This window comes from Brachionichthys hirsutus, chromosome 17 (genome assembly GCF_040956055.1).
Source record: "Brachionichthys hirsutus isolate HB-005 chromosome 17, CSIRO-AGI_Bhir_v1, whole genome shotgun sequence".
NCBI lineage: Eukaryota > Metazoa > Chordata > Actinopteri > Lophiiformes > Brachionichthyidae > Brachionichthys > Brachionichthys hirsutus.
The window spans coordinates 10,441,225-10,462,903 of NC_090913.1; the positions used below are offsets into that span (position 1 = coordinate 10,441,225).

A 21,679-nucleotide genomic window follows, 5' to 3' on the forward strand; every position below is an offset into this window, starting at 1 on the left:
GGACGCGCTTTCTCTGAAAGAGGGAGGGACGGGACGGCTGTTTGGTTCTGGCCTGACCCGACATGCCCGAACTCAACACGAGCAGCCTGACCCTGGATCAGCGAGTGCGGGTTCAATCTAACAACGCCGCAGCGTTATTACGCGTGACGCGCCAGGCCGTCCTGGAGGCTCGACTCCGACTTTTCCACCAATCAGCTGCCGCCATGCAGGAGATGGTTTGAATTAAGGTTTTATCCTGCGGATGGAAGTAGTGTAATATAAATGAGCGATTGCCAAAGTACAGATTTATAACGCCCCTCAAGTAAGTGAAAATAATATAATGCAAAGTTAGAAAACTATTCTAACTTTAATGAAAGGAATTTAGATTTCTTGTCACAGAGTCCTGGTTGTTCTGGGTCTGATTCTTTCTGCGCTGACATTGAACGCATCTTCAGCCGCCCCAGTTCCGTCTCAGACGCTGTTATCTTCCCAACAGTAACACATTCACCAGAGGTCATCCCAGAGGTCATCTCCTTCCCACTCCTCCTTTTATCTGCACTCAGAGGCAGAAGTCTTCACGGCAGACTTGGTCGCATTTTTGGTTTGTGTTCATTTATTTTATTTTTTTACATTTAGTGACATTTAGACTAATAAAACTTAAAAAGTTGCTATATATTCCAATAGAAGAATTTGTGAAATTAAATTTAAGAAACATTGTTTTTGCTTTTAATCATGGAAATCTGACAGAAAGAACATCTGAAGTTAATATTATTCAACTACAACGATTATTAAAAGTCAATAAGGAATATAATACTGCTTGCAAATTTCATATGATGCAAAATTGCAAATTACCGCAGGGCATTTATTATGATTTCATTCAGTAAATCTGGTCTCTTGAATGAACTGCATGTTCCGATACAGATTATTCTACAGTGTAAACCGACCCCACCCCGTCGTCGTATGCCTGACCTGACGCAGCTACGGCAGGTTGGAGCAAACACAACCCGGTATAGGAAGTGTTGAAAATGATCAGGCTGGGAGTCAGGATCGGGAAGGAAGCAGCCGTGTAAGGCTGACATGGGCCCGCGTCCTGGAATCACTGGTTTATGATTCATTGACAGCGTCGGAAACTGTAGATTAAATAAGATAAGGTTTGTTAACCTTGAGGGTAAATCAGGTGTGAAAACAGCAGAAGCTAAACAGAAAAGGCTAAAGAGGAATTTATAACCATATATGTGCGGTATAATAAATCATTAAACTGGTCTGACGAGGCGTGTGTGTGTGTTTTCTTTTCTTTTTTCTTTTTTGAAGACCTCAACGAGTGAGGGAGAGACAGAGGGAAATGTGTGGAGAGACTGATATTTATTCACTGCAGCACCATCTAGTGGTTGAAGGTGGAACCTGACTGGACCGCACTGATGCCGTTCATGCAAACTTCTTGAAAGGCTCCCAAGTTGGATTTGAACATGCAATCCTCTTGCTGTGAGACAACAGCGCTAACCACTGCGCCACAATGCTGCCCAAAACAATTATTTGTTTTTATTTATATTTATTTTGAGTGTAGGGAATTTCCGTAATAGATGGAATTTCCATTTGGCGCTGCTCGCTTACACAACAGGAGCAAACATTTTTTAAAATCTCTGTAAATGTGGCGTTGGGCATATGGGGCTAAACGAAATGCTGCCAACAACGCCACTTTAGGACTTTCAACCTAAAGATCTATTTTGTGTTCCTTTGGTTCCCAGCTCGTTTCAGCAGGTTTCCCACCCACAGGGCCGAAAACCAGCACGGCAGTTAATGATTCAAAATATCTATCTAAGACTCTAAAAACGTCCTTAAAAACACTCTACAAACAAAACTAACCAATGAAAAGGAGAGACAAGGCAGCGACAGTCTACGGCCAACCTGCCTTCGACGGGGAAAAAAACACAAATGAGGATCCTGGAACGAGGGAGAGGAAGCACCTATATACGCCCCCCCCCCCCAATCAGTGGTAAATGGGCCACAGGTGCTCCCTCCCACACCTGCCTGCCTAATTACATCCCATCCGGTTACATAAACATTGAATGAATATCTCTATTAGATCAAAGTTCCCTCCGACTGTTGCCCGTTAGTCAGTTTTTTCCAACTTTTCATTGATAGATGTTTAAATGAATAAAATATACAGAACGCAGACTGCATCAATTCATGCTTGTAATCTAAACATATTAATCTTATTTGCAGCCACACAGCCCCCCCCCCCCCCCCCCCGTTCATGCACTTGGTTGATCTTAAGGCATCAATTCATGAGCTCATACAAAGAAGTGTTTGGCTCTGCCTGTGACCGAGCCGTAATATCTTGGGTGCGGTCTGGGCTCTACTCTGTGCCTGTCTGTTAACAACTTCCTCGGCGAGGCAGCAGACATGTCGGAGACGCCGGCGAAGAGAAACAAGAGGCCCTTTGAAGGAATCAGAGTCGAGAAAGCCATAAAAGCCACTCGGGGGGTGATTTCATCTCAGGAGAAACGGAGTGACACAGAAGAGGAAGAGGTGAAAATGATGATTTTATTCTCTTGAAATTCACATTTGTGAGACACTTGTAAGTTTTACATCATGTACAAACAGAATCACATCCCTGCCATGTTCTCCTTTTTGTTTTGCCTTGTTGTGTGTTTCATCAGCCAACGGGACACAGAGTGTTTTTGATCTCAGCTGACTTCGGGCTCCCCCACGTCGATCGGGACGGGGTTGAACGTGGACGAGGACGAGGAGCTTTCTGACTGTGCGGCTGCAACCTGAAACAAAACTTTAAATGAGGCTCATTTGATCTCAAACTTCTGTCAGAAAGCTGGAGAAATATTTTGCAGTGTGTCAACGGCCTATATAAAATCTACCGGTTCATTTTTACACCTCATTCTGATGATTTCCAGCTCTACTGAGGTTCTCGGTTCCACCTAAAAGACGCCTATAAGCCTTCGTCTTGCTACTATCTGCCGTCTTCGTTTTTTCATCGCTCACCTGAGTCACCTGCATCGCCTCAGTTCTGGAACCAGCCGATGAAATAAGTGCAGATGCCATGGAAGCTCTTCCAGCAGTACTCGGTAGCCATATTTGATGCTTTGGACTCCGGTTGCTCGGTGGCACGGATTGTGGTCTTCCCGGGCTTGGCGGAAGGTTTCTTTGTCTGGATGCCCTTTCCTGGCTGGGGCTTACCGGGCTGGGGCTTCAGAGGTTTAGGAGTGGCGACGGGCTTGGCTTGGGCAGCCACCGCCAGCTTACGCTGCTCCTGCGTGGGCTTAGACGGCTTGGGCGTGGTGCTCCTTGGCCAGGAGGCCAGGAAGGTCATCTGGGCCTCATCGGGGGACTTCTTGCACATCTGCGGGTGGTAGATCTTAGGTCCCTGGCACGCGTGGCTCAGCTTTCTCATGTCCCACATCATCTGGGTGAAGTAGTGGCGAGGGTTGAGGTTGTAGGCGCGGCACAGGTTGGGCTTCCCCTGGAAGTCGCAGTAGTAGGCGCGCCCTTGGGTCTGGCCTTGGCTCGGAGCTTTGCAGGAGACGCGCAGGCGAGTATAGTCCCCGGCTCCAGACACCACCATGGTGCAGGAGTCTTTGGCTTTGGTGCTGAATCGGATGGGCTCGTCCCAGACGCTGCGTTGCTGCTGCTGCTGCTTGTTGTCATTGCTGCTGCTGCTCGTCTGAGCGCTCGACACGCAAATAGTTGCCGTCACCATCAGCAGGACTCTCATCAAGGCTCCCATGGTGGTGCTAGTGAGGATAGGGGATGGGGTGTCCACGGAAAGGGTCGGGTGTGCGCGGGGGTCTGAGTGCGCAGCTGGCTTTATAAAGCTCCTGCTCACAAAGAAGGTCTTATTCAGGTGAGCTGAAGTCCTCCTACATCACCCCATCCCTCCGACACCTCAAACACACACGCACACATAGGCGGAGAGGAGACCACACGAGGCTTGCGTTGTATGATCAGCCGGGTGGGTGGGGGCACAGAAACTGGGGGAGGAGGGAGAGAGTCAGTGGGAGATGATGGGGGGGGGGGGGGGGGGGGCGGTAGGGCTGAAGGACGGCACACACATGAAACCAAATATTGTAAAAAAAAAAAAAAAAGAGCTGGACATTATATAAGCTAACAGGAGCTTCATTGACTATTGAGGACCGGATGTCTGGAGCCAAGCTGCAGATTCAGTGATGACGTCTCACAGAAAGTTGATCAAGACGTACCTTAGGACAACCATGTCTCAGGGACGGCTCACTGGCCTTGCTGTCCAGTATAAATCACTCAAATAGGGGAACAGACTTTGTCTGATGACATTATTGATGATTTTGCGTCAAGGAAAGCTTGGCTTTCTGTTTTCTGTTCTTAGTGCAGATTGTCTTTAGTGTGTTTTTATATGTGTGACATTCAGAATATTTATTCTATATTGTACTTGTATATTATATTATCTCTGCTCTTGTTATTTTTTATATATGATTGTATATATTTTGCCACTTTTAAGTATATAGATTGTCGTGTGTTATTCAAACGTTGTAATGAAGGATTTGTGTAATTAAATTAAATTAAAGTTTCTCTTACCCTTACATTACGTTGTTATAATAGAACCGCCACCGGCTGTCGGGTTAGAGGACAGTATCCGTACTGTTCATGTATGACCTGTTTATGGGAGAAAAACAACACAGACACTTTTTTGGACTGAACGTTTTTACTCACATCCTCACCACGAACTCCAGCTGTATTGTTATTATTTTTGTGTAAGTTCCTAAACCCCGGCTTCCACTTCCAAATCCACAGAGTTGTATTGACTGAACCGCGAGACGGCAAATAAAAAGCAACCTCTTACTCCACAAGAAAAATAGGCCCTGCCTAAGATAATATTTAGCTTTAGGCATCTAAACCCATTTTTAGGGTTGAGCTTGTTAGGGTATACGCCTGTTAAATAAATTATGACTTGGTGGAAATGGAGCAGGATGAAGAGAAGCGTCTCCATGTGTGTGATTTGTGGCCTCTAAATGACGGCAGCTATCATAAAATATTCACAATGAACAATAAAGAAAAGATCTACTACTACAAAACAAAGCACTTCCATGTTATAAAACAATCATTAACAAAAAAATATATAAAACTTCCACAAGCTTTTTTTAAAATTGCAATCGCAGTTTACTGTGTTAAAACCTGACGATGGCCGTATTGTCTACAGGTGAAGCTAGCTATGTGGACGACGACACGCGAGACAGGCGTGGTACCGGCGTGATTGGACGCTGGTGAGTAAGAGACAACGTCCGATGGGTTACGGTTGTCTGACACCAGAGGTCAAGGTCAAACGGCTTGAAGGGTTGCTGTCAGGAGAGACGCCCTCGACCACACAACAGGTCCTTGTTGTACTGTTGTGAGACGCGTTGGACTCCAGGAATCCTAGAAAGAGAGAGGCACGTCAAATAACGGCCTGCAACTTTATTAGAAGAGAATGAAATGGAACGTACCATGAAGGAAATATTAGTTCCAGCCCTCTTGTCCACTGTGGAGAAAACAAACAAATCAACTTTGGCCCGTTTTAAAAAACCTCAAGGGCATAATTTCTGAAACATCAGCCTGTTAGTTAAGAGTCAGACGTGAATAAAGCGCAGCGGGAAGAAAGTCTTTCACGTGAGGGAACACACAAGTGAGCTCTTTGTTCACACGAAGGTATCTTCAGCTTAAAACCGAATCCATCGTGAGCATCCCTTTCCTCTGTGGCCTTAGCGTTTGGGTGGATTGTAGGCAGATAAAGGATGAAGGGCGAAGAAGAGTGCAGAGAAAAGACGAGAAGAGAAGCCCTCCTCGGGTGCTTTCAGATGTTAGGTGGAGTTAGTGGCAAGTTCTGGGCGACAGCCGGTACCTCATCGATGGTTCCTCTGGATCACCAGTCGGAGTAGCTCGGGGGAGCAGAGGCCCGGGGGAACCGAGCCAGAGTGTCGGGATAGGGGGAGCTACACGCACACGAACACGCACACGAACACGCACACACATCAGGGGGAGTTCCCGAGAAACTGAACATCTGTGGAGAAATCCAACGCTCCCAAAAATCTCCCTCCGTCAATTCAGACCAGTAGCATGCAGGCTAGCAGAGGCACCGCTCAGCGAGGCCTCCGAGGATAGCCACCCGGGATTGCCTTTTATGATTTACCCATAATGCAATGCGACAGTGACGGAGAGAAAGACAATGGGAAGACCTCCGACGTGGAGGGGCTGATGGGCATGCAGCAGAAGGTGATGGCTTTAAGATGAATTGGGATTTATCCGACGCTGAACAGGGATTGGGGACATGGAAGAGGAGGAACGAAAGCGCTAGCAGATTAAACACCTCAGTGAAACGAGCCGGCTAACGTAGCGTTTGGACTCACTCTTCAAAGACGTCCTCCGTGTCCATCCTTCTGTAATACTTTGCGAGTTTGATGGAGAAGACGACGCTGGGAATCAGGAGGATGCAGCAGAACCCCAGACCGAACCAGAACGCGTTCTGGGAAAAGGGGAGAACCTTGGATTCATTCCTGTCATGTGAACACCGATCTCCCTCTCTCTCTCTCTCCAGTGTGTGTGAGTACATTCTGCTCTCATACTGACTCCACAGAGTCCCTCAAATCATTCCAAAAGCTGTTCATACGTCTCGGTTAGATCTAAATACGCGTGGAAAACAGCTGTAAAAAGAGCTCAACACACACACACACACACACACACGCGCGTGCTGTTCTGGCACCGTACCACTGAATCGATGATGAAGCTACATGCTACGATCTCCATGCTGTCCACAATGTTACTGATGGGTTTACACTGGGCTACCTCTGCAGTCAACTGTGAGGAAATACACACATAAGTACAGCACGTGTACAAAAACACAGAATACACGGCGTCGATGATTGTTATCAAAGGTCAGATCAGAACTCGTGTGTGCCGGCTCATGTACTGGAGCACACTTACCGAGTTTCTCACCCATTCTGTGTATTGTTTGAAGTATCCCACCAAACTCTCCGTGTAAACTCTAGTTTCCTACACACCAACAAAGAAGAAAGCACGAGTGAGTGTGTGTGTGTGCGTGTGTGTGTGTGTGTCCGCAGCCTCTCGGCGTTTAGGAGTCGTTTCTGTAAAGATGATTTGACCTGTTTCACCACGTGACTCGCGTTGTGACTGATGAGGTACTCGGCCGCATCAATCGCGCGCAGGATGTTCGTGACCTTGATCTAAACGGCAGAGAGTTATTTTTTTATTCATTAGAAAACAACTAATCGTCGCGGCCGAAGCGTTTATGGTCGGTCTCGGCTCTCACCGGAAGGTCGCTGGACATCCTCTGAAGCTGCCTGACGCTCTGGCTCAGCGTGCTCTGTGGGAGAAGACCAGCGGTTACCCGGGGAAACACACCTGTACGCTCAGCGACACATGAACAACAGCGCTACCACCAACACACACACACACACACACACACTGGCAGATTGCTGCGTACGAACAGCGGCTTACCCGCGCTTTGACATATTTCTGTCACCATTTAACAGAAGAAGAACAGAGAAGAAGGAAGTTGAAGGTGTATCCTCCACGTTCACTTACGGTACATTAATAGGAGGAAAGGCCGCGTTTGGACAGAGGAGGCGCTGTGTGTGCGTGTGGATTAGCGTCGTGGGTGACGTGCTTACCATTGCTTGCTCCATGGGAACCACCTGTTCTCTGTGGATCTGCCTGATGCTGCTGGCATGTCCTTTCAGTGCGTTTTCCAGAGCTCCACGCGGCTGTAAACAAACAAACAAACAACCCCCCCCCACATAACGTGAAGAGAAAGCAGCAGTCTGTCCCAGAAAGTTGATGCATTTATTTGTTTCTTATAATTAGGTAATGATTTAACTTCCTTAGCCACATACTAACCCTCCTGTGAAATGTCCCCCATGCCGCTAAATACCACATTTCCTGTTTCAATGTATGCATGTGCCTTAAATGTGTGTGTGTGTGTGTGTGTGTGTGTGTGTGTGTGTGTCATGTGTGTTCAAGGTAAATGGACAACTTGTTCAGACCGACATGCATAAATGTTTTTCCAGAGAGGCTGGACGTCCAGAGTTTTTATTCCAGATCTTATTGCTAAAGTTTATAACATGTCAATAAATATGAATTGAAATAAATGAAACCATATAAATAAGCAGACTGTAAAGGATGAATAAAAGATGAATGAATGAACGGCATCTTGTCTAACTACAGCAGCGCCGTAAGTATTACCTGCATAGTTTATGTAATTTGAGAATATATATATATGTTAAAAACATTTTTTATGGTTCTTTCCATTTGAATGTTGAAACTTTTAATGCAATTTGCGGGTAACGTAATTCAAGCACTCACCAGGTGGTCAGTCTGAGACTCAAGTTCAGCAGAGAAGGACAGGAGATCCACGACGGTCACTCCTTTTATTACCTAATGTAACAGGAAACAAATGATAATCCTAATTCCTGCACAGCTACGTTGTCGTGAGTTCCGCTCACACACAGATTACCTCGGCCAGGTAGGCTTCGTAGTCGATCTGTCCGACACCAGAGTTGGCGAAGTTGATGAGGTTGTCTCTGCCGGCCTGCTCCAGCAGCGAGATGTCCTGCAGGTCCACGTGCACGCCCTCAAACACCTTGGCCAGGTCCTTGTTGTACTGTTGTGAAAACCAAATTGGAAACTATTTATTACAAAACTCTTGATTACGTCGTGAAACGCCCTGCCCCCGCGTTGCCCTCGGTGATGGGTGTGTAGGGACACTCACCACTGTCCTGTTCAGGAAGGAGTTAATGTTGAACATGGTCTCCAGCTGCAGAGCGTGGTACAATCCATTGTTCTCACGACACTCCCTGCGACAGAAGAATTACAGATAAGGCCTGTAAATTACAGAACGTAACGTCTTTGAGGAGCTTTTAGATGTCAAAACCGACAAACGAGCAGAGATAAGAATAAAAGCGTGTGCGGCATTAATCGATGGTACGTTACCTGTACATGCTTCCTAAAGTCAAGTCTATGTTTGGATTCTGAAACAGCATCCCGGGGAGGAAGTTCTTCTTGGCCGGATGAACAAGGAATGGTGTGTCTATAATCTACACACACACACACACACGCGCACACACACACACACAGATGCATACTCATCATCCCACTCAGATTAAAGTCTTGCTAAAACAAATAAAGGCAGGGAGGGACTTGAAAGTAGGGTGGAGGCGGTTCGGTACCGTGAACAGTTGCCGATTGGCCAGCGGTTCGCACACCAGCTTCTCCACGTTGCCACCGACGACAAACAGGGCGGTCACGATGGCCATCAGCATCCAGGCGAAGATGAACGAGAAGCCCACCCCGCTGAGCCAGGAAGAGAGCAACAGGTTATTTTAATATCTGAGCTTTGGGGGTCATACAGAAATCAAGTACCAGCCAATCACAGCACTGAAGGCGGGACTGGGAAAACTGTCTCTGGAGAAAACGAACGCGTCAAATCGCTGAGTGTGGCGCTGTTGCCATGGTTACATACGCCATTAGAAGGTTGCCCCCTGTATTGGACAGGCAGCCTCGGGTCGTCGGTGTGGCTTGCTTGTCGTAGCCGCAGGTGCCGCACAGAAGCCCGAAGACATTGAAGGCCAGAACCAGGACGACCATGCAGAGCACCGCCACACAGCCGATCCACCTGTCACACACACACACACACGCACACACACACACACACACACACACACACACACACACACACACTCACACGTATTGATAATGCTAAAATAGGCAGTTAAACTTGTGGGGGGTGGCGGAGTCCTGTTCCAATAACCTTGTAGTCAGTTAGGAATATAAAGTGTGTATGCACCTACCTGTAGAAGTCCATCTGGTCCACCTGTGGGTAGTAGGACTCAATGTCTTTCTGTCCATTATGGAGGAAAAGGGTGAAATTAGCCAGCGAAGCTTCCACCGGAAACATCTTGGCAAAGTTGTTGATTTCCGTGCCGATTTTGTCCAGCATAGTTTTAACTCCTACAAACACATAGCATAGATCGGAGCGTGGTCTTCTACATGAACCAGAACGATGATGATGATGATGATGAGCAGAAAGGGACAGCGCATGACTTACGAGGCAGAGCTGCCAGTTCATCATTTGAGAGTGCGCAGAAGAACAGAGGAAGATAGAAAACACGAACGTGAAAGACTGCAGGCGGCTTACAGGGAGGACGCGGGAAAATAAATGAGCACACAAACGCCTTCGTACCCGAGACGATGCTTTTAGTTTGCTCTTTAACCAGCCGTGGCGTGTCATTAAAGGACGAGTAGCCCTGGAGGAGAGAGAGACGATTCGACGTGTGCTTCCTGAAGGCGCCGCTGGTAAGAAACGGAGACAGAGCCTAACCTGCTGTACAATATTGCTGAGGTCTGTCCTCAGGACTGTGTTGACATTAGCCAAGGCGTTACCGACGTCTGGGAGCTGACAGAGAAGAAGAAGCAAACGGCAATGAGTCGGGACAGTCACGGTGGAATGCTCGCTTTCTTTCATTCATTCACGTTTCTCTGGTACCGTGGAGAATTCGGCGTTGACCACCAGCTGGGACAGGGTGGAGCGGACGGAGTTGCAGGTGTGAGACACAGCCCCGTTGGTGCAGGCGGGGTCCGACAGGGTGTTGGACAGCGAGGAGCGCTCCTCTGATAAACTGGCCTTGAGCGACCCCGTTCCCTCCTGAAGAACCTCCAGGGAGGAGCTGATGTTCTCCAGCGCCTCTTTAGTCTCTCGCATCGCTAATGAGGAGCGGAAATAATAACAATTCAATTAAAACACATTTTAAAATAACCGGTGAGCCTCGTGGGATTTACAAGAGGGCAGTAACGACACAACACCGACACGGACCAGAGACAACAGCAGCTCAGGATCAGGATCTATGGTATTTAGAACACCCAGGAATGCACTGACAGCAAATCACCAGCACTGAAAGACTGACCCCAGGTCAGCTGGAATTACCTTTGATGGCATTCTCAACTTTGGCTTTAGATAAAAGGAATTGTAAAAGAATCAGACAGGGGGGGGTTAAAGTTAAAAACGGTGATGAGGCACCCTGAAAGGCGCAGCAGGACAAGGACAGCCATCATTATCTCATGCCTCATGCATCAGCAGAAACGTGCCGTGCAGGTGTAGCAATGGAGCGTCTCTCATTTCTCATTTCCAATCACGTGTTTTACCTCCGGCCATTCGCAGAGCAATGTCCAGTGAGGGAAGCACCTCTTTCTCCAGCTGACTGTGGATCCGCCCACCCAGCAAAGGTCCAATGTCTGGGAGGGATGGAGGACGCATTGGACAGATCGGCTAACGTGATCAAACCGCATTTGTGCAAAGCAAGCGGGACATCAGGCAAACACGGCGTGCAAACAGCCGGAGGTCAACTTACTGTCGAGCTCTGACAGGACTTTGTTCTTCGCTGTGGTGTACTGAGCAGTCAGGTATTCTATTTGCTAAAAATAAGAGGCACACATTTTCACTAATAAGCGTGTGTGTGTGCGTGTGTGCGCGCGTGTGCGACGGCTCACCGCCGGTGTGTTGTTAGCAAACGTCCTCAGGTCTCTCATGTTGGTGTTGATGAATCGCCGCGTGCTCTTAATCTGCGTGCTGACGTTATGGTTCGCAGCGTAGGCAATTAGTACTCCTAGACTGAAACACACACGCGCACGACACACACACACACACAGCGAGGTAAGAAGAGTGACCAGCAGAGGGCCGCGATGCTTCACCGATGGGCTTCATCAATGGCACACTGTGAAAGCGCTGATTCAGACAGAGGCCTCTCCATTTCTTCGTTTCTCCTATTCGCGGAAAGAACCAATAATCCTCCGAGCGGCTGACGACTCACATGACGAAGACGGACGTGGCGACGAGCGAGGCGGTGTAGAAGCCCCTCTGACAGTCGAGGTTCTTCCTCTGTCTCTGGTGCATCTCCCCGCCACAGTTCTCACAGCAACGACACACGCAGAAGCACACGCCCAGGATGGGGGCGAGGACCAGGAACACCACGCCGATGGCCGCACAAATGAGGAACCCCACCTCGTAGTAGAGCCACTGCAAAGAAACATTCCCCCATCCCCCCCCGTCACGTCATCGCTGAGACGCCGCGCCGGTGGCGTTTTAGAACGCCGCTGTGAGATTACCTGCAGTAAGAGGACCACGTTTTCCGGCTGCAACCACAAAGCGTGCGCAAAGGACAAATGAGAAAAACAGTCAAGTCTGGAGAGGAGATGCTCAGAAGTCCTATTTCTAAAGGGGCACATGAAGGCAACGTAGATAAATGAAATTAAAAGGTGTTTTCGTTTCACAGCATCTCACACATATAATCTTATTGCTGTAAAGGAACAAAGCTTTCCACTTTCAACGGGCTCAAATGTCATTTGTAAATGAGTTGACAAAAGTCAGTGGAACGTACCTTTCTCCATTCCTCTATTTTGATTCCTCCCATATTTTGTTGAATAACTTTAACAATTAGATCTGGGGGAAAGCAAAAACAGGTCTGTCAGTCTGCAGAGGAAGAACCATCACCTGTACAACACCTGTACTCTGTTTATGGGCGGGAAACACAGACGAGTCAGACATTTTATTCATATATATGACACGGCGGCGTGTTTTTCAGCATCGCCAGCTGTCAGAGTGTTCATGTGGGTCAGCCAACACTAAGCCTATACCTGCATGGGGGGGGGGGGGTCACCAATGATGTCACTCTGCAGGTAAACATTGATTCCTTTACAGACACACACACAGCCAGGGTGAATCCTCCCCTGTCTGTCTGTGGGTCTGTCTGTGGCTACTCTGCAGACGCAGCATAAGAGCGCACCGGAGTCGTGCCGACGCCACCTGCTGTCCCTCAGCTGCTTAGTTAGCATTATAGCTACCGTGGGCAGAAGAGCTTAGAAAAGCTTATTTCATGGGGGGGGGGGGGGGGGTGGGCAACTGCTGCAAACGAAAGGAAGACGAGACCGCAGCCCAACTTGGAGTCATCGCGCCTGCTGGGAGAGGAACTGCAGCATTTTAGAGATGCGTACGTATAGGAGGTTGATAAAGTGGACCTATCAGTGTCCAGCACACGTCCATACAGCTCACTGTCAGAGAGGCAAACATCAGAAGAGCGTTCACACGGCTGCTGTTAGCCGTTCGGGTATATATAAGCAGAACCTTCTTACGGTAACGTGTAAATATAGGCTGGCACAATCCTCTACGCTGACCTACTCTGAGAGATTACAGACAGAGCTTCATGCAACCCATCAGCACACAGAGGAAGGAAACACTCTCAGCCACACATCTAGTGTGTGTGTGTGTGTGTGTGTGGCGTCTGTATGAATTAAATGCTTATTGATTACATGTGGGAAGAGAATCATTAAATTCGGTGCTGATGTCATAGGTAATATTCCATCGAGCCGTTTCTCTCTCTCCTCTTCTCTCCAGTGTAATCTGATTTTAAACGTTTGCCCCTGATCAATAACCCCCCCCCCCTCCTGCCCCACAGTAATTAAAGCAAACATACAAATAAGAGGACTATGACCCACTTTCAGTTTGTGTGACAACATGTGCATGCTCATGCATGCGAGTGAGACAATGCCATCTGTAGCCATGGTAGCCACGCAGTTAGCATTAGCACCCAGTCTAATCTATCCTAGGTGTGTAGCAGGGATAAAACGCTCGAGTCCAAAGTGTGTCTAACCAACGGGTCCAAAGGAGGAGAACCCAGAACCAGGGACGACCGACGATGAGCTTGCTGCTTTTCCTCCAGATGACTTTGGACAACAAACCTTTACGAGTTAAACCACATTAGAAATAACACGTCTGTCCTCACGTTTGCTCAGCGGCCCTTGTGTAGCATCTGAACCGACGCCTTTTCCAAATGACTATGACCTCTGCTTTGCTTGGCGGTGCGTGACCTTTGGTGAAGGCGTGTGCAACACCCCGTCCAGGTGGTCTCCACCTGTACCTGCTTGTACAGGGATGAATCATGATGGAAAGTCCCGAGCAGCAGCAGCAGCATATGGTCCAGTGGATTATGGGATTATGAAGGGATGCAGGTGACTGAGAAAGCCTCTTCTAATCGCTGATCTGATAATTGATTAGCCAGCCAGTGGACACGAAAATGGCAGCAACTTAAATCCTTCGATCCCGCTGCACGGTGTCAGAACTTTGTGCTTTTAGCAGCAAACAAAGCCCAAAGGAGGCCACTTTCACTGTATGTTTGTATTGATTACATCCTGGAACTGATCGATTTCTAATCTCCTCAATCATGTGAATGCAAGAAGAAGATCGTTTGTGATCCATGACAGCCATTGATCCCATTGATGAGCTCAACAAATAGAAAACACGATAATAAAGTAAAAGAGGTCCCTGTGTCGTCACGGGAGATGATGAGCCTGGGGGGGGGGGGGGGGGGGGGGGGGTAATCTCACCTTTGGGGAAGGCGTGCGGTTGAACAATGTAGAGAAAGGCATGGACCATGTGGAAGAGGACCCCCACGGCCCCCGGCTCGTAGTACGCGTGGGTGTCATAAACTGCAGCCGGCACAAAGCCAAAGTCCAGCGGCTCGACCGGCGGAGGAGACCGCTGTGTGCGGGGGTCCGCCCGCACCTCCGAGGGGGGGCCCAGGCCCCTCTCCCGTGCCTGCTGCTCGCCACTTGTGGCCCCCCAGGAGAGCGCAAGGACCAGCCACCGTGTCCACAGCATGGTTCCGAAAAGTCCAGCTTTGAATAAAACGAAATAATGAAGAAATCCCCGAGCCCTGGCTCGTCCTACGCGCTAAAGGGGGGGGAGACGTGACGGGACACCTGTTCCTCCCGACGGTTTAATCCCCCGCAGCCCGCGGAGAAGTTCTGGGTTCAACAGTCGAGGTTCGGCTCCGTTAGCGCGTCACATCCCGGTCCGGTCTCCTCCATCCCCGGAGGTCCTCGGCGTCTCCGGTGAACCAACAACCGAGGATGTGCTGGCTTTCTCGGTGTCCTCACTCGCACCGTCCCGGCTGTTTAATCTTGCGCGCACGCGTAAAACCCACGGAGCCCCCCCCTCACCGCCCTTTGATCACCTGTCCCAGGTCTTCTCTCTCTCTCGCTCTCTCTCTCTGTGCGTGTGTGCGTGCGTGTGAAGGGAAAAGATGCTTCCATCGTTGCAGATGTTTCTTATAAAAGCATTTATCTAAAGACGCAAGACGCAGGATGCTTTTATTTTGAAAAATGCCTCATTGCTTTCACCCTGAATATTCTTTGAAAGTCACTCTTGTAGTGTCATTATATCATTGACAAAATAAGAGCCCCACCCCCCATAAGAGCTTACCTGAAGGTCTGATTTCACCTGTACCTGAGATTACTTCTATTTACTCAAGTATTGCATAGATTCTGAAGCAAAGTGTATTTTCAGCCAAACAGTAGCAGGCAGGTCGTGTTAGTGTCCGATCACAAGACCCAAACTGTGGGCGGCGAGTTCATCGCCCTTTTGCTTCGGGTCGATCAGATATGGTGGTCAAGGCTGCATTTTGGGCAAGCAAGTTCAAATGAGGGGAAACCCAAAGTTCAGTTTCAGCTCGGTTGAGTTGCACAAGCCTAAAAAAAAGAAAAGAAAAGCAGCTTTGAAGTCGGTCTCCAACACAGCAGCACGATGAACGACACCCCGCAGGTCGGATGTAAATGCGAAGCATGTAGAAGGGACCATAGGGAGAAAGAAAGTCAGGAGGATAATCTAGCAGGACTGGACCCTGAAAAAAGAACCCATTCAAGAGGAACAGTGGCCGGTAGTGTTTGCCCTGTGAATGAAGTCGTTTTAGTGAGACTCACCACTGTTCCCCTGCGCGCACACACACACGCACACACACACGCACACACACCAGCTGTGACATAATCAAAACAGACGAGAAAGGGTTACATATAAAAATTTATTCTCCTACCAAGTAGAAGATGTCATATAAAATAAATGGGCTGCACACGGACAAAAACAACGATCTGATTCACACACGCACTGCAGATTATCTCACACACACACACACACACACCTGCGAGCTACGTCCTCCTATATGGACCGACGTCACATTTAAGCACAGATTTTCCAAATGCGTGATACCTGATCGATAGAACTGAAATGTGGAGATAGGAATGTTTTTATGAAGCAAGAATAAGCAATGACAGGTTCACCGTCTCGTTTAGTCTACGATGCTACGACACCTACTTCTCAAAATCCTCCCCAGATAGCCGGGAATCAATATTTCCTTCCTTGTTTTGGCAGGAAACAGGAAAATTAACAAGTTATCTTATAAAATATACTTAAAACAAGCATCAATGTAGACTATTACAAATCGAATTTGGAGCTTGTTTGGATTATGGTCATTATTGAAACTTTAAATTAAACCCCCCCCCCCCCCCCCCCATCTTATTTTTGCCATCACTGCCTGAAAGGTGAAGTTCCCTCCGTTAGAAAAGAAAAAAAAGTCCAGGATTTTTCACACTGTAAAAACTTCCTTTCAAACATTAGAATTTTTCATGATTTTGACATTTAAAAAAAACAATGTACAAAAATGACCGAGTTTGTTCTAAAAGCGGCTCCTCTGCTGTGCCTGCAATTGTGCTTTTTGGACACACTGTCGCACCATCCAGGCGTTCTTTTCGTCACTCGGGGGGGGGGGGGGGGGGGGGGGACCCGGGTTTGTACGGCGTCACATGTGCAGATCGTGCTTCCTCTTGTACAGCCCCGCCCTCGCCGTCGGCAGGCCGCCTGCCTGGTTCCCGGAGCACAGGACTGGACTGGACCAGAACTGAAGCCATTTCTGATGCTCGTAGTCACAGCTCTGTGCCTCGGCTGGGTTCCTCAGTAATAAATAAATAAATACGGTACTCCAGGGGTCCGAGCATGCCCCGTGACCCCGTGTCTGATCCCTTAACCCCGCCGTTTCGCCAGGACTGCTTGTGTCGTTCAATCTATTCGGTTGCCACAGATGGTGAAACGGTCTATTTCCAACAAATCTTTCTTGGGGGGTTTGAGTGGCGGGCCGTCCCCTTCCAGTCCCGCGTTGACGTTGATCATTTTGTCATCGTCCTCGTCCGGCGTGGTCAGGAAAGTGTCCGAGTCGCTCTTAGGGAGCGTGGGCGCGTCGCTCGCCGCCGTGTTCGTGGCCCGAGGCTCGTCCGACGGCGATGAGATTCCCCCGTCGGCTGCGGGTTCTGTTTGAGAGACAGAAGGAAGGGCGGAGGAACTTAAAGGCGCAGCTCGCTAAACAAACGTGCGAGCTCAGATAGTGAGTTATCATTGGAAAAGAAAAAAAAAACTCCCTCTTGGCATCCAATAATGAAAAGCCTGCTTCTGTTTATTACATTGGACCACGAGGGTTTAATCGGTGGCTACCTTGCTGTGCTGCGGTGTAAACGGGTTTCGCGCGGTAAGCGCTGGAATTGACCCGACTGGACACGGCGGAGGGCGGCGGGCGGAAGAGTTTCTCTTCCATGTTGGCGTCTTTGACAAACGCACACGACGTCCCCAGGAGAACGATGCTGTTCAGCACCTTCAGAGTGATCATGCTGCTCACGGACACATCGAAACGGAAATAAAAAATACACGGAGGGGGGTCAGCAGGCGCGAGAAACGACGCAAACGTGCGCCGGTCGAAACGAGACATTTACCTCAGGTAAAACAGCAGCACACACATGAAGGACAGCGCCCCCTGGATCTTCACTGAGCTGGTCACGACTCGGATCAGCTGAAGAAGAAACGAAAACAGACGTCAGACAGCAAACCTCAGAGCGCGCGCACACACGCACACACACACACACACACGGACGCGGCCGTGGAAACACTGACCAGCAGCGCCAAAGGGAGCGGGATGAAGCCCATCCTCCGGGACACCGAGTCACTGTAGTCCGTGTAAGCCTGAGGACACATGAAAGATGTTTATGGGTTACTGATGCGATGACCTCCGGGGAATAGAACAAAAGTCACGGGAGAATACGGAACAGCGGGAGTTCCATCAGCAGCTACAGGTGACTTTAGTTCACTCACGTTTTTCTGTCGACTGCTGACGAGATCAAACGCGAGGCTGGCTCTGTACTCCCCATAAACCTGGAACGGAAGGACAGGAGTCGGCCAAAGAGCAAAAACATTAAGCGATCAAACACAGACGGAATGAATCTTGTTACCGCCGGTGTAAAAAAAAAAAAAAACACACCAAGGTGAAATTGTGCACGCTTATAAATGAATGCAGACTCAGAAGTGCTAGAGTGAGATTTGGGTGATCAGCTTTGACAGTTAGATAAGGGGGTTATAATCCCTTTCAGTCGCGTTAGCTCCCATTACAAGTTACAATTCCGTGATTTTTCCCACAACTTATGTGGGAAAATCCATAAATATAATTATATAAAATCCAATGTTTCGACTCATGTATTCGATCGATGATCATATTTTTAACCTTTCCTCCGTTTTCAAGTGATCCATTTATACTTAGTCAGACGGAAAGGATTAGGGATACACTTTGGTAATCTGAGTCCGGTTTAGGTGTCAAAAGACTCGTTGCCACGTGTGTGTGTGTGTGTGTGTGTGTGCGTGTGTGACTCACATCAGCACTGATGTCATTGAATTTGGTGATGAAGGCGTGCTTGACAGCATCCACAGCGACCTCTGCAGCAATCACCATCAGGACATCCGGAAGCAGCACCCACAGGTGGTCTAAGAGCGTAAGCGTTTTAAAAACCGGCTACAGCCGACCTGTAACCGTCAGCTGGCTGCAGCGCCGCGTAGTCACCCGTGTTCCACGAGAACTGCTCCATGTTCCTGAGGCAGACGATGAGCAGGAGGATGCAGCTGGTGAACCTCTCTTTAATGTCTGTGGGAGACAAACAAATCAATCCTGGGTTAACCTCCTTCATGCCCACCGCGGCAGGACCCGATTTCACGGCTTCACCTCATAACGAAGACAGAAATTTGAACGGCGAAGCCGCAAAGCGTCCCCAGACAGCCGATTCTGTGGAACGCGTTGGGTTACACTTACCGCTGTTTGACATCTGGAAGAGGTTATTCTTTTCAAACTTCTTGAAGACGCTTCCTTTGATCTCCACAAACTGCGGGGTGGAGACGGAACGGTGAGGTTGTGCTGCGTGCGAGCGTGAGCCGAGCGTGCGCGCTCCTTACGTGGGACTCACGTTGTTCGACATCATTATGGTGAGCAGGGACTTATTGTGGGAATTGAAAGCTACGTTCAGAGTGGTGGCCTGAACCATGATGAGGATGGCATGAAGAACTGGACAGGAAACACGCTGAGGAAAACTAAATGCACCGGGAAATGAAGACGATCAAATACACACACACTAGATAGTCTACCGAAGACTTGTAAGGTTGCAGCTATGTGCACATTTCTAGTTATCACGCTTTGCTAACTGGTTCTTCCATTTTTTTTTTTAATACACCGGCACACAGAAGCGCTAAAACAACAAGACCAGCAGCAGCGATTAGGATACAGACGTAGAGCACAGCCATGAAGAAGTGAGGAATCACGCCGATGTGCGCTCTCTTCTTCGCCTTCGGTTCTGTGGCTGTCCAGTACAGAGCGTCCAAGATGTCCTGGCCAAATGACGAGAACAGTCGATCCGCCACCTGAGAACAAGATGAGATGAGATGAGATGAGATGAGATGAGGCGAGCGAGGAACAATCACAGATCTGACAGTATCTCGCTGTACCTCTAACATGTTGTATATGATGTACAGCTTGATGACGGACTGCCCGCGGATCAGGTGGTACATCATGGAGTAATCCACGTAGCTCATCAGCGAGTAGCACAGCACCACGATGAAGCCTTTAAGCACATCACACACCTGGGCTGGCTGGAGCAGGCGGGAGCCGCTAGACAACAAACACGCAAGGCTGTGTACCGTGAAAGGGTTCACTTTCATTTAGTTTTCTGCTAATTCTTAAATGCTAAAGTCATTTTTCAAGCAAAAATATCAAATGTTCCCCGATTAGGATTTTCTGCTCGCTTCTACTCGTAATTTAATCTAAAGAGAACGACACAGTTGAAGTTCTTAGATGTCACCTTGCTTTTTAATCTAGTCACAATTAAAATAAAACAGAGTGCATAATAAGATATTTGCAGATTCACGGTCATTTTTACATGAACATAAACACATTATTGAACAAGGCTAATTTTTCCAACACGGCAAATGAACAATTCCTCTTTTCTGAACACGCATCCCTGATACCAAAGCATGTAATTTACCTGACACCACAGCAAGGCGATGTGACGAGCCGCAAAAGGGCCAGGATGACCCTGAGGGGCAGCAAGGTGAACACGTAGAGAAAGGCATCCAGACAAAGGAAGAAGCCAAATATCATCAACTAAAGACAATGAGAGAGAAACACAAAGAAGGGTTTGGAAAATGTTAAAACAATTTCAACAATGTCAATTTGTGTCTTTTGTCTGCTCACCTTCTCAAGCTCCTTCGGGATGCGAAGGCAGGTGTAGACCCTCTCTCTGCGCTCCGTGTATTTGGCCTCATTGTGCTCCAGGAAGTATCCTCTGGTAATCTCCGTGGTTATAAATCGGATGAGAGACAGGTCTGGAACAGCAGGAAAGACAGAGCGTTAAACACATACACACAGATGGGCTCTGCAGTCTTTACGTTACATCAGAACCACGTTCTGGTATTTCTCTAACAGGACCTGTTTGGTTAGCTTTGAGTTTATCACCTTCAAACATTCACCTCTGGGGAAATGACACAGCAAATAACATCTCTGCTTGCTTTCTGACACACCTGAACATTTCTGTGGTACCAAAAAAAAAAAAAAAAAGTGCAGCGTACAGAGATAGTGCCTTTCTGGTCTGAGGTGCATCTGGGATTGCTGTCGTTGGTGCAGGTGGCATTAACTCATGTGTCTTGAGGGGTAATATGTGGTTGTAGATGGACAGTTGGCATCGATATGGCCTATAAAACATCAACTATGGAGTGTCAGGTGCAGCTCGTCTGCCAAAAGGTGATGCCATTACCCACTCTTACCACTAGGGGGGGAGGCTATCAATATCGGATCTTCCTGGTTTATCCGATGTTACCAAAAACCCAACGTTATCGCCGGAGTTTATTTTTCTACAACAAAACGTCTGCTTTGAATATGGCTTATTTTGATCACCAATTTCCTTCCACTCTGTGGAACGATGATAATTAAATAGAGCGCCTTTAAATTATGTCACAGCCAAGTTGAAAATCGTCACAAAGAAGTGCGAGGGTTCAAAATAAATGGCACGACAGAGCAACATGGCCTATTTAAAAGACTCCTCCGTGATTAAATTAGAGCACATATAGCTTCTATACTGCACCTAGCGCTGCTTTTATTGGGGTCAGTGCTAGGTACATCCCGAGACCGAGCGCAAACAGAGCAGCGTCCGAAGCAACAGCGTACAGAGGCAACGCTACAATCACTGTTAGCCGCCCACGCAGTGCGATAAAGATGCTAACATACACAAAACTGGCTAGCCCAGATTATAAGAACTCAATCTCTTTAGTAGCTAGCTAGCTAAACTGGCGTCTGTGCTAACCTGACAGGTTGCGCTTCTTGCTAGTATTACTTCCACCATTTTTATCGCTGAACCTCAGCGTCTCCGTGAGTCTTCCTTTCTCCCTGCTCCTCTCAGTGTGCGTCGCCCATTTTTGCTTCTCACTATCCTCCTTCTCCTTCTCCTTCTCTTTCTCCTCTCCTTGACCAGACGAGAGCGAATCCGCCAT

At 48.2% G+C, this 21,679-nt stretch overlaps 3 protein-coding genes across 3 annotated transcripts; all 3 read right to left on the minus strand.

Moving 5' to 3' along the window:
* Nucleotides 1-2,995: 2,995 nt before the first annotated feature.
* fgfbp2b (fibroblast growth factor binding protein 2b) lies at nucleotides 2,996-3,718 on the minus strand. The gene has a single exon (XM_068751407.1). It carries the CDS (start codon nucleotides 3,716-3,718, stop codon nucleotides 2,996-2,998), a length of 723 nt encoding a protein of 240 aa, XP_068607508.1.
* A 2,145-nt stretch (nucleotides 3,719-5,863) lies between these two features.
* Nucleotides 5,864-14,662, minus strand: prom1b (prominin 1 b). The gene is made up of 27 exons (XM_068750774.1): nucleotides 14,389-14,662; nucleotides 12,387-12,448; nucleotides 12,115-12,141; nucleotides 11,820-12,025; nucleotides 11,500-11,620; nucleotides 11,361-11,424; nucleotides 11,155-11,244; nucleotides 10,937-10,960; nucleotides 10,499-10,716; nucleotides 10,334-10,408; nucleotides 10,196-10,259; nucleotides 10,061-10,069; nucleotides 9,804-9,963; nucleotides 9,476-9,628; nucleotides 9,183-9,306; nucleotides 8,947-9,050; nucleotides 8,726-8,810; nucleotides 8,471-8,617; nucleotides 8,320-8,391; nucleotides 7,629-7,721; nucleotides 7,456-7,473; nucleotides 7,268-7,321; nucleotides 7,101-7,181; nucleotides 6,922-6,990; nucleotides 6,706-6,795; nucleotides 6,348-6,463; nucleotides 5,864-5,933 (listed from the first exon to the last, which is right to left on the minus strand). The coding sequence occupies exons 1-27, from the start codon at nucleotides 14,660-14,662 to the stop codon at nucleotides 5,864-5,866; spliced, it is 2,670 nt and encodes an 889-aa protein (XP_068606875.1).
* Nucleotides 14,663-16,373: 1,711 nt separating this feature from the next.
* On the minus strand, nucleotides 16,374-21,679 carry tapt1b (transmembrane anterior posterior transformation 1b). Its single transcript, XM_068751097.1, has 14 exons — nucleotides 21,493-21,679; nucleotides 20,388-20,518; nucleotides 20,179-20,297; nucleotides 19,643-19,805; nucleotides 19,423-19,558; nucleotides 19,108-19,205; nucleotides 18,957-19,026; nucleotides 18,711-18,791; nucleotides 18,525-18,634; nucleotides 17,972-18,031; nucleotides 17,774-17,842; nucleotides 17,596-17,672; nucleotides 17,321-17,493; nucleotides 16,374-17,139 (listed from the first exon to the last, which is right to left on the minus strand). The coding sequence occupies exons 1-14, from the start codon at nucleotides 21,677-21,679 to the stop codon at nucleotides 16,892-16,894; spliced, it is 1,722 nt and encodes a 573-aa protein (XP_068607198.1). The 3' UTR covers nucleotides 16,374-16,891.